This window comes from Vulpes vulpes, chromosome 13 (genome assembly GCF_048418805.1).
Source record: "Vulpes vulpes isolate BD-2025 chromosome 13, VulVul3, whole genome shotgun sequence".
Lineage (NCBI taxonomy): Eukaryota > Metazoa > Chordata > Mammalia > Carnivora > Canidae > Vulpes > Vulpes vulpes.
In genome coordinates this window covers 106,891,647-106,904,636 of record NC_132792.1, presented here as the reverse complement: position 1 = coordinate 106,904,636, position 12,990 = coordinate 106,891,647, and the positions used below count along the sequence as shown (strand labels likewise).

General features: G+C 47.0%; 1 protein-coding gene across 21 annotated transcripts in view; it reads right to left on the bottom strand.

Annotated features, from left to right (window-relative positions):
- Nucleotides 1-12,990, bottom strand: part of FHOD3 (formin homology 2 domain containing 3) — a 465,123-nt gene that overhangs the window by 43,878 nt on the left and 408,255 nt on the right. For all 21 annotated transcript variants that reach the window (XM_072732212.1, XM_072732222.1, XM_072732218.1 and 18 more), the window contains one exon: nt 4,337-4,495. In XM_072732212.1, the coding sequence (XP_072588313.1) occupies nt 4,337-4,495 (159 nt within the window). The remainder of the gene's footprint in view (nt 1-4,336; nt 4,496-12,990) is intronic.

The following is a 12,990-nucleotide window of genomic DNA, read 5'->3' as shown; positions in this document are numbered from 1 at the left end:
AGGGCTGAGGCTCGTTTGTGAACAACTTGCCTTCTCTCGTGAGTCACAGCTTTCTTTTCATGCACTTCTTATGCAGGGATTGTTTTTCTTTATTTCTTAAGGTATCTTGATCATATTTTCTTTCATTTTTGTGACTACTGAATGAGGTATGTAAGGCAGAAATTATTGCATCAAATTTGCACATGAAGTGTTTGCCCAAAGGTAGGTTGGATCAACCAAGGCAGAGCTGGGGAGCCACCGAGGGGCTGCTCCTACTTTCCAAGCGCCATTTCCACAATTCATGGCCATTCGCCCAGAAGCGTAAAATCACCATGTGGCTAAGGTACGTAGCTGCGGGGATTTTATGGTTCCCTGGCACTGCTGATTGACCATGGCTCTGGGGCCCAGGCTCATCTGTGTGTCCACCACCCCCGACTCCCAGACAGGGGTTGAATAGCACAAATGGCCTGAAAAGGTGCTATAGTTTTGTATACGCAGCCTAAGTAAGGGACCTTCTGTTTCTAGGATGCTGGCAGGCCTGCCAGCCAGAGTGAGCCAAGTTAAGTGTCATTTGAGACTATCCAATTGTGTGACACTATAGATACAGATGATAAAACTTAGAAAACTAAGAGAAAAAAGGAAAACCCGTCATACTCCACTTGTGATAAGCTGATGACATTTTATTTGGAAAAAATATCATGAATACTATTTGAGATGGCCCCAAAATGTGCTCTAAAGTTTAATATCCTTATGAAAAATTACTTCCTTAATGAAATTAGTGAACCACTCTCTCAGTTTTTCATGACAAAGCTGGATACATATTGCTGGGTTGCTAAGCAAAGGCACAGGATATAATTTAATACATCCTAATCACGTTTGGTACAGAGGTTTCAAATGGCCCCATTAAGCTGTGGTGCCATGCTACAGTGCCTGCGTCCAAGAAGCAGACAGTTTGTTTGGCAAAAGGCCCTTGGGGCATAAGCTGGAAATCTTATTAGTAAAGATCTGCAAGTACACAGCTTCCATCTCTTCTCAGTCCTGACTTAGCTCTTGAACAATAAGCCTAGAGAGCAAGTTCTGGGTAGTGGCTCAGGACATGGATCTAGACCAGCTATGCCCTCCACCCAGGTCCTGCCAACAATGGCCAGAGACGGCAGGTGACAGACGAGTGTGTCTGGTTTCCACTGGACTCTTCTCATCATGACCGCCCAGAACTGAAAAGTATACACAATCTCCCTGAATTCACAGGGACAGCCTTCAGATCAGGTATTCTCAGCTGGGGGGATTTTGTCCTCAGGGCACATCTGACAAAGCTGAAGACATTTTTGGTTGTCACCACTCGGGTGGTACCCCTGGCCTCTTGTGGGCGGAGGCCAGGGAGGCTGCTAACCATCCTACAATGTCTAGGATAGCTCCCACAACAAGGTACCATCCAATCCAGAACATCAGTAGGGACACAGATGGGAAACCGTTTTGATAAAAACTGTGATTAAAAAATGTGCCACCCCATGTGCTGTTGTGACTCAGGACTACACAATGAACTCTCAGGAAGGAAGGGTTCAGTGTTGTTTCCTATGGCTGTGTCCTCTCTCTGTAAACCATTCCAGGTCAGCTACTTCGGGGGACACACTGTAGGTGGCACTGTGAGGCGGAACTACTGGCCTCAGGAGTCTTCTCACTAATCTTTCAGATTCCCTCTTATTCTTTTTGTCACAGGAGCCAGGGCCCAGATGACCCTCCATCCCCAAGGCCCATGGTCTTCACTTCAGACTCAGGCTCAGGCTCTCAAGCTCCTGCTTCCGGCCGACTTTCCACCGGCCTGCGGAGCCCAGGCACAGACTGCCATCGGGACTCTCCTCGTCTTCGAGACGGGGAAACTAATAGTTACACCTCACGAGCATCGGTGTAGCGCACCTGGCTTGTGCCTGGCCTCCAGAAAGAAAGCTATGGAAGTCACTAAGCTTAATGCTGCTTTGTTATTCCTATACCCTTCATCGGCCCTGCATCGCCACCATTATATCCCTTCCTGGATCGAAAAGCTCCTCACTGGAAACCAGTCAGAAAAAGAAAGGGATTTGCATTATTCTAAAATTGAAGTGACTTACTGTATCTGAAACTTTCCTTACCTAAGGAGAGCTACATTTCAGGAAAGAACAAAGGCTAGATCCAAAGGAATCAATCTCTCCTGACGGACTTTCAAGTTCCCATGACAAGAAGGGGAAATATTTTGAAAAGGGGAAGATGTCATTTTTCCCTTTCATCAGGCTGGCTCTGGCTGCATTCGAAGCTTCTCTTTGTATGAATCTGAAGCTTTTGCAGTCTCCAAAAGGCACTGTTAAGTAAATAGGATGGCTGGAATGTGTGCTAGGGCCTACCACGTAGTTCGTCTTAGATGAAAGACACGTGGTGCTTGGTTCATCCAGGTTGGCAGCTCCCACCTGCCTAGTGGCCAGCCAATGCTCATCTCTTCCCTCGCTTTTGCCTGGTGCCCCAGAGAGGGACTGCCTCACACTGAGGCCAGGCTTGCCACCTTTTCACTGTCCGAAGGCTGCCTCAACGTCCCTCTCTGCATTTGCCTCCTGTCACCTGCTCTCTCCTTTATACCCCTGTCTCAGCCTGCCGTGTGCCCACTTAGATATATTCACCTGCTCTGGTACCTGGCCTGACTCCAGGCCTGACTCCAGGGCTCAGGGCTCAATTTCCTCTGCAGCCAGAAAACAAATGCATGCTATACCTTGTACCTGGCCTGGCACACGCTGTGTGTGTGTTTCTCAGAGTAGAGCTATTCAGGCCTTGCACTGGCTTCCTAGGGTTGCCACACAAAGTAGCACAAAGCTGGGTGGTTTAAAACAACAGAATTCTCTCAGTCTGAGAGACTATAAGTCTGACATCAAGGTGTCAGCAGGGTGGTGTTCTCTCTGAAGGCTCTAGAGGGGATTTCCCCCCTCACCTCTTCCTAGCTTCTGGCAGTTGCAGGTGATCCTTGGTGTCCTGGGCTTGTAAACGCATCACTACAATCGCTGCCCCTGTTATCACATGGCTGTCTCGTGTGTGTGTGTGTGTGTGTGTGTGTGTGTGTGTGTCCCTGTGTTTTCTCTCTTCACAGGAGGCATTCCCCTCTCTGTGTCTCTGTCCAAACTTCCCTCTTCTTATAAGGACATTTGTCACTGGAGGAGGGCCAACCCCAATTGAATATGACCTTATCTTGATTGCCTCTCCCAAGACCCTGTTTCCAAATAAGGTCACATTCTGAGTTTGTGGACATGGATTTTGAAGGGACACTACTAACTCAGTATACAATCAGGATTGTGCTCAGGAGCACAATCATTCCTGTGGGAGCCTCTTCTTTCCAAAGCACAGAGGTATGCCCACCCTGCTATGGTCAGACCCACCTGGCTCCATGGCCCCCACTGCTCCTTTCCACACTTGGGGCCATGGGCAAGCCTCACATCATGGCCCTGGGCCCCTCCTCACTGTCAGGGGCTCATTCTCCCTTTGTAGCCGGTCTTCCCTGGTCCTGTCCACTCTCCAGTCCCTCAGATAAGACTGTGCATGAATGAACCTCAACTATGGGAAGGCTTTAAAGGGACCCAGGGCTCCTTGTCACCCAACACCACAAAGCAGCGCCCTCACATCCCCACAGTGAACTGGTGAGTCCCAGGCTATACTGCCCATCTGGAGGAATCTGTGTGCTGGGCTACTTGCTCCAGTCACCCTTTCTTCATTATTAGAAGATGAGCTTTAACTTGCTGTAAAGTGGCAGCAGCCCATGGTGGGCTACCAGAACGGGGCCTGGTAGCAGAGCACTGAGGCTGGCAAGACATGTGGTCACAGCAAGTGACCCATCTCCCTCCACTGCTGCCATTCAGGTCACCAACTGCTAAAGGCACAGGTGGCATAGGTTCTCCAGTTTATCACCCAAAAGCCATCTCTACATATCCCACTGAGCACCAAGAAAGAAACAAAGTCATTCACACAGATGTGAACACACGCTGAAAGCCCTACTTGTGAAACTGTCCTTTAAGTATGTTCAGTTGGCAATGACATGAAAGACCCTACCAGTCCCCGTCAGGAGGCCAGCCTAGACTTCTTCTGTGCCGAGGTGGGTGAGCGTGGTCAGAAGGCAGGCAGCAAATGAGCCAGAGTGAGGATCACTGAACTTCATAGGCCAAGTGGGGCTCCCCGCCACGACCCAGAAGTTTAAAAAAATGTGAGAATTATTAACATTATTCAGAGTCTGGCTGAAATAGAAAAATGGCAAGCCACCCTGTGGAGAAAGTCATATTGGATGCAGTAATGCTTTACATATGGGACATGTTAGCAGAACACAAATAATGCCTGATAGAGCTTCTCTTACCTCAATTCCTTCTTTGTTTAAGGCATATTCATCAAAATTCAAAATGGCTATCTTAATCGTTCTTGGAGGAGGCAGCACGGTCAGACCAATATTAATGGCATTGCTCCTCTTGGGGTCCAGGACGATGACCTCCTGCCTTTTTCCATCTGCAGCAGTTTTCTTGGTGATAAAATAAGGAGAATCCAAGATTAGTGCATCATCTTTGGTCCTTTCTGTGTTTCATTATTAAAAGCAAACTCACTTCTTATTTAGAGATGAAAACACATGGCCCCGATCCAGCTCAGGGAAGGACTGGCTACTGCTCAGCACAGAAGAAAGAGATCAAGGATTAGCTCTGAGAAGCCGCCAAGCACGGGTCAGCAGTGGAACTTCGCGAGTCAGACACATTACAAAATAAAATTGATTTTCCTTCAATTGGGAAAAATGTGATATTTGGCAAGGAAAAAAACCTGTTTTTTTCCATAGAAGCAGTGGAAACAAAACTAAAACCTCTCAGAGCTCCCTTCCTGCAGGCTGCAAGGTGTCGGAATGTGCCTTGGTTGGCCCTAGCGCACACGGTATGAGCCCAGAGATGGAGACAGTCAGTACACATGCCGAGACGAGAGGAGTGACGAGGAGAATCCGACAGGGCTGGCCAGTCAGCCCCTCTGCATCCCCCACTGCTAGCGTCTCATGGCTCCTCTCACCATTTCAACATCCTGTGCCCTGCCAACAGATCACCTGCCACACTCCCACACCAGGGTGGCTGCCCACTGGGTAGGTTAAGAGGGGCCTTCAGAGGCAGGGAAACAGAAGGGAACCTGCTCAAGAAAAATGAGGGATGAATGGGAACAGGGGCCAAAGAGGGGAACAGGTGTCCTCACAAAGCCCTTGCATGTATGGCGTCCCTGCTGACCATGGTGCTCCTTGGGGACAGGCCCTGGGCTGGTACAAGACCAGAGCCTAACAAGTATGTGAGCTGGTAAGCCAATGAGTGCCAGGGCCAGGATGACAAGGCCTTCCACTTTCCCGCTTAGCTGTCCAGGAGTTAAGGGTGGGTGGCCATGGGGGCATGTGGAAGAGATCCAGCTCAGCAAGCCTTCTGTTCGTGCTCAGATTTCCCTTGAGACAAGGCAGAGCTGGGAGGATGACTATTTCCACTTACGTAATAAGCCCAGGATGACAATGATGAATAAGGCATCATGGATCTCCTGAAGGAAAAGATGTGTTCAGCGCGATGGTGGGTGTGCTCCCAGTGGAAAAGGGCTCAGCAGTGGGGTACATAACTTCCCTGGGGGTGGAAAGGGTCAGGTTTGGAGGATGGGCCCTAAAGAATGTCTAGGATGGAGCCTGGAATTGGGGAGTGAAGATAAGGAGAGAGGAAGTGGCTTTGTCTAGCTTGCTGGGAAGTGCCAGGGAGGGAATGAGAGGTTTGGGGGGACACATGCAGGAGGCCTCGGAGCCAGCTGCTCCATTTCCTTGCAGGCAGGCCCAGCCAAGGGCCTGATAATGCTGACTGTCGGTCTCTTGTGTGAAGGCTGAGCTTTCTGGAGAAGCTGGCTTGCTATAGCACTGCAGGCTGGAAGCTGGCAAGGAGAAGCAGACTGTGGTTCCTTAAGTCCTACTAAGCTCTTCCAAACTCAATTGCTAAAATTCTATTTTAAATCCTTAAATATGCATTTGGGAATAAATTAAAATTTCCTCACGAAGAAAACAGCTGAAAGCATCCCAGCTGTTTTGGGGCCTGGTGGCCAGGAAGAACAATTCTCGTGGGTGTGATCAGTTTTGAATGCCCAGGGACATGTGGGGTAGAAGCATCCCCACTCTGCAGGGCAAACTTATCTCCAATATATTAAATCAAATAAGCTTATTGGGAGCCCCTGGAATGCAGCTTTCAAATCTAAGATAGTATTTTGTGTGTAAAAACTAAGGAACGAGAAAAGGTTTGGCAAAATGCTGAGCAGAGGCAACGAAGGGGAACTCAAGGATATGAGGCCTGGAGATGCTGCAGTAGACATCCGGTGAACATGAGGAATGGTGCCACGTAAGGAGGGCGGCATGCATGGCAGAAGGAGAGGCAAATACCCACAGCCAGGCTCCAGTACAGGAGGCAGGGACTTCCTGGGAATCATTAGATCTTAGCCCCTCATCTATCTAGCCCCTCTCACTCCAAGAGCCTGGAAAGATGCCTAAGCAGACTCAGCCCAATCCAGCCTTTGTGCAAATGAGAAAAAGATGCTCCCTCTGGGGAGACACAGCCCCATGGCAAACAGCTTGAGAGAGAAGCACCACTCAGATTCTGGTCCTTTCCCCTTGGTCAGCATACATGTACAGCAAACAACCTGCAGACACCTACGTGATGGCTCTGAGCCTGACATGTCCATTTCCCCATTCCCAACAGAACCCAATGTACACCAGTGGGCACACCCACACACTCCCCTAGGAGTCAGGGAGAAGTAAGCCACCGAGTATCCTGAAATCACAGGAAGAGCTGTCCCCCAAAATGATGCCACACGTTTTCAGAGCACATCAACCCACTTGGTGAAGAAAAGAATAAGATTTAAAGTAATATCTGAAATTGAATTTTCCAATCTCTGGATCTTATCCAAGATGTATTTTAAATGCTGTTCTTTATAATTAAAACAGACTCCAGTGGATGCTGCTGAGCACACAAGTGCCCCAGGATCCATTCTGCCTGACACAAAGGAGGAGATCTTGTGGGGATGTCTGACTCTCTCCTCCCCTCCCACAATTACCTAGAGCGCACCTGCAAGGGTGAGAGCCAGTTTTCTGTGCCAGGGAGCACATGTCTGTGTCTCAGGATGAGCAGGCATCAAGTCTGATCCATTCCAATTGTCTTTGTGTGGTCAAAGCCCCAGATCAGCAAGTGTGACCTTCACGATGTCCTTCCTGTGACAGAGTAACTATTTGCAGGGCCCTACATCTCAGAGCAGATGGTTCTAGAGAGTAGACCCCAACCCAGGAAGCTGACCACTAGGTGAATCTGGGGCTACAGGGAATGTCACAGCCCTCCCCCCAAGCCTTAGCAGTTAGCAATAACCTCTTAAATTGACTACCTCCTCTATACTTCTCAGAAATCCTGTAACTCTTGTGACCTTGGGTGCTGCTTATTTGAAGCATCTTCCTGGAAGGGCTCACTTCTGCCTTCCTGGAAGCTAGATCTTCAGTCTTCTTGTACAGTTTGGGAAGAGGGAGTTGAATTGGCTTAGGGATCCCCCTCCTGACCCTTCTAAGGGGTCCCTGCTCGCCATGACAGCATCTCTTTCCATGGAGGGTAACCTCTTCTCTCACTAGTTTGGCCATCTATACCACTTCCCCTCGCCCTGCAATCTTCTTGGCTGAATCAGAAACAAACAAAAGCCCTACATGGCATCCAGAGCTGAAGCTTTTCCCCAGAGACAGTATTTCTGGAAAGGCAACTGTTAGCCTGCTAGAAGATCCCTGATAGTTGGGGCTTCAGAAACATTGCTATTCTATATGTTAAGCATTGCTGTGTGGCTCTGAACAAGAGTTTGATTTAACCAGCTTTCTGGAAGCAAAAACAGAACCCAGCGTCTTTCCAGGATACCCTGTACCCCTTAAAGACACAGATCCTCTTTTCCCTTAAACACCACTGGACATATTTGGCAAAATGGCATGTTCAGAGACAGCTCCACACTGCCTTACTACCACTCGCTTGTTGGGGCAACTATCTCACCCCAGAGTCCACCTTTCCTGTTTTCACTTTCCACCAAATCCTAGTCTAGCATGCTGTGCCCAGGGCCTGGGCTCACAGGGGCCTCTTTCCATCCTTTCCTCCCTGAGAGTTCTTGAGACTTGCTGAGGTGGGGGACAGAGCTTTGACTGATTGGCTTTTTATCAAAAAATAGAAGAAACAAAATATAATCCAAGGATCACATTCATTGACAGACTCAGGAGCCCTGAAAGGTAACTTCAGCTGGGATCTGACCATTTGTGGCTGTGTGACTTTGGCAAGTCCCTGGATATCTCTGTGCTTCAGTTTCCTCTCTGGTATGTATCCCACAAAGTTTTCTGTGAGAATAAAATGAGACAATGGATGTAAAGCAGTGAGAACAATGCTTGGCCATGGTAGGCACTGTAGAAGTATTTGCTAAAACTATCAGCAGAGTATTACTGGTATTAGTACATGTATAGCACTTATGACAATGCTTGGGACATAGTGCTTTCTAAAAATTAGCTCTTACCTATTTCACCAATAGTGATTCCTGCTTATCATTTTTCCTCTATGGACATTTTAAAAATATGTGGTCTACCAATGTATACTTTTCATGACTAATGCATCTACCATGTTTACTGATCCAAGGCACCTACATACATAGGACGTCAGATTAGATCAATGTCCCCACCCCAGAGAGTGATAGTTCCAGAGGGAAGTGTGGACTTGATACTCAATGTAGCCCACAAAGCTGCTTGCCGGGGACATGGATACTTGCATGGGCCTTTGTGAATGATAGAAGATAGCTCATGGGCGTCTGTTACAGGCTACCCAGACCCCTGGCATACAGGAGCCCAGCAAATGAACACACCTTAGGTGGTACTAAAGATCTTGCAAAAAAACGTAGAGAACATCTTGGTTTCGGTTTTTAACAAAGACTATCATGGTGATTTGCACATGCCAAATTCCCTTCTGAAACTAACAGACTGACCTCTAGGACTAATGCAAAGGGATGTTCTGGAGAAAGAACAGGAGATTCTCCTTTTCCAGAAGATGTAGCTGCCTCCATGACTGATGGCTGAATGGGTAACATTAAGTCACTACCACTAGGCTGGGAGAAATTTGACATCATGTATTGGAAACAGGCCTGATCAATCTACTGACAGTTTCTGAAGGAAAACCAGAAAATGTAGTTTTTTAAGACCAATGCTTTATAACTGTGGGTACACAAGAGAATCTTCAGAGATGCTGCTTCTATCCTCTGAGATTCTGATCTCCTCGGCGTGGAGCAGGGCATATGGATCATAGATGTTAAATAATCTCTCATGCAACTAGAGCCACCGATTTAGACTTTTTGTAAGTCTACAGCTCTTTTGAGACAGGATTGTCAAGTAGAAAGTTGTTCTTTCAAGAGGAATGTCATTTAAAAACAGGAAACAAAAGGCAAGGATAAGAGAACATTTCTTAAAATAGAAAAACAGTAACAGCGTCCTCTTGTCCATTCCAAGACGTAACAAGGACTGGTCCTGCCATTTTTATGAATGATGTAGGATAAAGTCCCAACAGCTATAGACAACACAGTGAGTTTTTATCGATGGTAAAAATGTGCCTGACATGCCCACCAAATGCCAACTCACATTCCAGTACAGGGAGCTAAGCTGTCAGTCACAGAGAGTCTTTCCACACTCAGGGGTAAAGCAGCTTGAGAGTCTCTGGGGTTGGATGCAGCTGACTCCTGAAGACACGGCCCCACAGTCTGCCACAGCGAACACCAAGCAACCACATCGTGGCTGTGGCTCTTGGAAATAAAACAGAAAACTTGACTCCACCTCTCCATACAGTCCTGGAGTTTCTGCCTGTGGCACACCACGGTGTGGACCAAAGGCCAGAGCAGGACAACAGTGAAGGCACAAGCTTCCTCATGAGGGGCGAGTAGGAAATGAGAAGTGTGGTGGGGGGAGAGGGGACATGGGTGGTGGCGTCCCAAATGGGGCTTGCTTCCCAGTTTCCTGATGCTGCCATGAAGAATCCCCCCTTTGAATTTTTAATTATTTTTTAAAAGATTTTATTTATTTATTAGAGACAGAGAGAGAAAGAGAGAGAGAGACAGACAGACAGACAGACAGGCAGAGGGAGAAGCAGGCTCCACACAGGGAGCTGGACGTGGGACTCTATCCTGGGTCTCCAGGATCAGGCCCCGGGCTGAAGGCGGTACTAAACCGCTGAGCCACTGGGGCTGCCCCCTCCTTTGAATTTTTAAAGACTGATTCTACTAGAAATGAAGGATGCAACCTTTAAAGAGTAGATATTCAGTATATAAAACTTGTCACCCCAAATGGTGCTATGACTGAATGTAGAAACTGCCCTAACAATGTGATCTCCCCCTAAGCTGGAGAACACTCCCATGAAATGCATAACCTCTCAAAATGCTTCTTGGCATCGCGGTCACAGCCCCTGGGTCTGGCTCATTAAGGTGCAGGCTTTGCAAGGATAAATCATTCCTCCTCACTCCCCGCTAACTGCCAAAAGGGTGACGCCATAGGATATTTTCAAAACTGTCTGTTGAGAAAGTGACAATGACAATGAGGCCACGACACAGATGTCATAAAGATGTGACAACTGTGGACTTCTCCTAAGTCCTATCACAAGGGAGACTCATACACATGGGCAAGCATGAAGGCAACATTACCCAACGATGTCTAAACAAAGGCTGTAGTTAGGAATAGTGTTTGAGGAACTGGCCAGAATAGGCTTGCCTTATCGTGAAGTTTAGGAAAAAAAGTATTCATTCCCCAGTTCTTCTGCAGCAGTCTTCTATAGCTGAGGCCAGCTGCAAAACAGCTGCATTTCCAACATGGTAATGGACTGTCTAGTACCCTAACCAGGAGACCCCGGAGAGAGCAAGAGAGTGCTCTTAATAATCATAGTAGGACAACAAGCATATATACCTGGGCCAAACTGGACGTACTAGATGTATGGTCACCTCACTTAAGTCCCCACGCTGGGTTTTGAATTTCCAGATAGAATTCAGGTTTTCTGAGGGTGATGTTAAGTAAAATAACATTTCTGCATGTCCTAAACTTGAATATAAGGTAGGAAAACTTTACTCTCATCTTGGGAGAGTAAAATGGAGTAGGGTAGTGGATACGGGAGTCAACATGGAAAGTGGGGGGAGGATCAATGCCCCCCTTCATTGGTGCCTCATTTTTCACTTTAACTCAATGGTGTACAACTTTGGTTGAGTCCCTGGGGGGGCTTTTAAAAATAACCCAGGCTGGGGCTCACCCAGACCAAATAAATCATTCTCTGAATTTTCTTAAAAAGCCACTGCTAACAGTTTCTGATATATTTTGAAATGTCAGGATAAATAAAGTTGAAAAAATTTCTCCAAACCCATTTTGGAGCTCCCTCCCCATGATAAACCTAATGAGCCCAAAAGAATAAGACAGTAAGTCCACAAGGTGGGGAGGACCAAGTCTCTTCCTTCTGATTTCCTCTTCCACTCCACACCTGTCTCGGTCTGTCTGTAACGTAGGATATAAAAACTGCCTTTGGGTACAGGAAGAATTAGGCACATAGGTTGAAGATCACTTCTTAGGGGCCCCTCAGCATGTTGTCAAGTCCACAGGGGTATTTCCCCATACCTCCAGGGGCTTTCTGCCCTGACAGCTTTCTCTGGGGTCATTCCTATGATCTCCTATGTGACTCACCACATCTTAGACCAGCAGTAGAAACACAACATGATGATATTTAGCACAGGATTTCTGCCTTTCTCCACAAAACATAATTAAAGTCATCTTACTAAAAAGCTATATATATTTCCTGCTGAGAGAGAAAAATAGGTCCAGTTCCAAAAACTATTTGGAAAGGACATACAAAAGCATATTTTTCTGTTCTTATTTCCACTAAGTGGTCACCCAGCCTTGGATCTGGAACACGAATCTTTATTTGGGGAAGGATTGGCCTGGATGGTCATTAGCATGTTCTGGAACTCTGGTCCAGTATAAGTCTTCTGACAAAAACCAAAATTGATTCCCTTTGCTCTGTGCTGGCCTATGAAGTCTATTTCATTTTATTTGTGTTGCTCTCTATTGTGTTTAATGAAAAACTTCTCACAAGCCAGAATTCGGAAGTGGCAGTTTACAGCTGTGTTTTATGAAAACCACAGCCAAGGATTAGAAATAGAAGTAAAATTGGTTATATCTGTGTTGCTAACGTCCATATAAGGGATTCAACTTTCCAGTGTGATGTATTTTCATCTTAAGGTGCATTTTCACCCTTTGTAACATTTGTAAATTAGTTCCTGCTCACATTTCCTATGCCCCCACCCCTGAGAACAAAGGTATGGGTTTCTGGGTCCCACTGAAGAACATATCTTAATCCATTTGGTAAAATTTTCAATACTTTTCTCTTATGCTCTCATTTTATAAAAACTAGGCAAACAGGTGTCCTTTAGCCAGGCAATAAAGTATTTTATGAGGTCACCACCTACCTGAAGCAAGAATGGAACTTTGGGCTACTATAAGGGCACTTACTAGACTCTTGTCACCAACCAACATAGGGCCAAGAGAAGGAGGCAGGTGGACCGCCCATTTTGGGTCTTGTCAGTGAAGCTTTTAATCTTGCTAATTTCTTTGTAAGAATGAAGTCAGAAGTAACTTCACTGCCAAATTGTTACTCCGTTTCCTTCCTCTCACTCAAGTCAAGGGCCAGTAACCTAAAAGTACTGAGCAACCAAAGAAAACCCAGAGGGCACACCAGCCAGATGAGCCCATGTGGGAGATGGTGGCTGAAGGAGACCAGCCAACTAGATCCGGGGGTTGGAGGGTATGATCGAGGGTAGGCCCTGGGTAACTCCAGGCCACCAGAGACTGTTGTGTTAAGCAGCCAGGCCTGTCTTCTCCGGAATGCGGGCTGTACTGCAAGAACTGAAGGGGGCATGTAAGTGGCTCAGCACCACAGGCCACCAGTCCTGGGA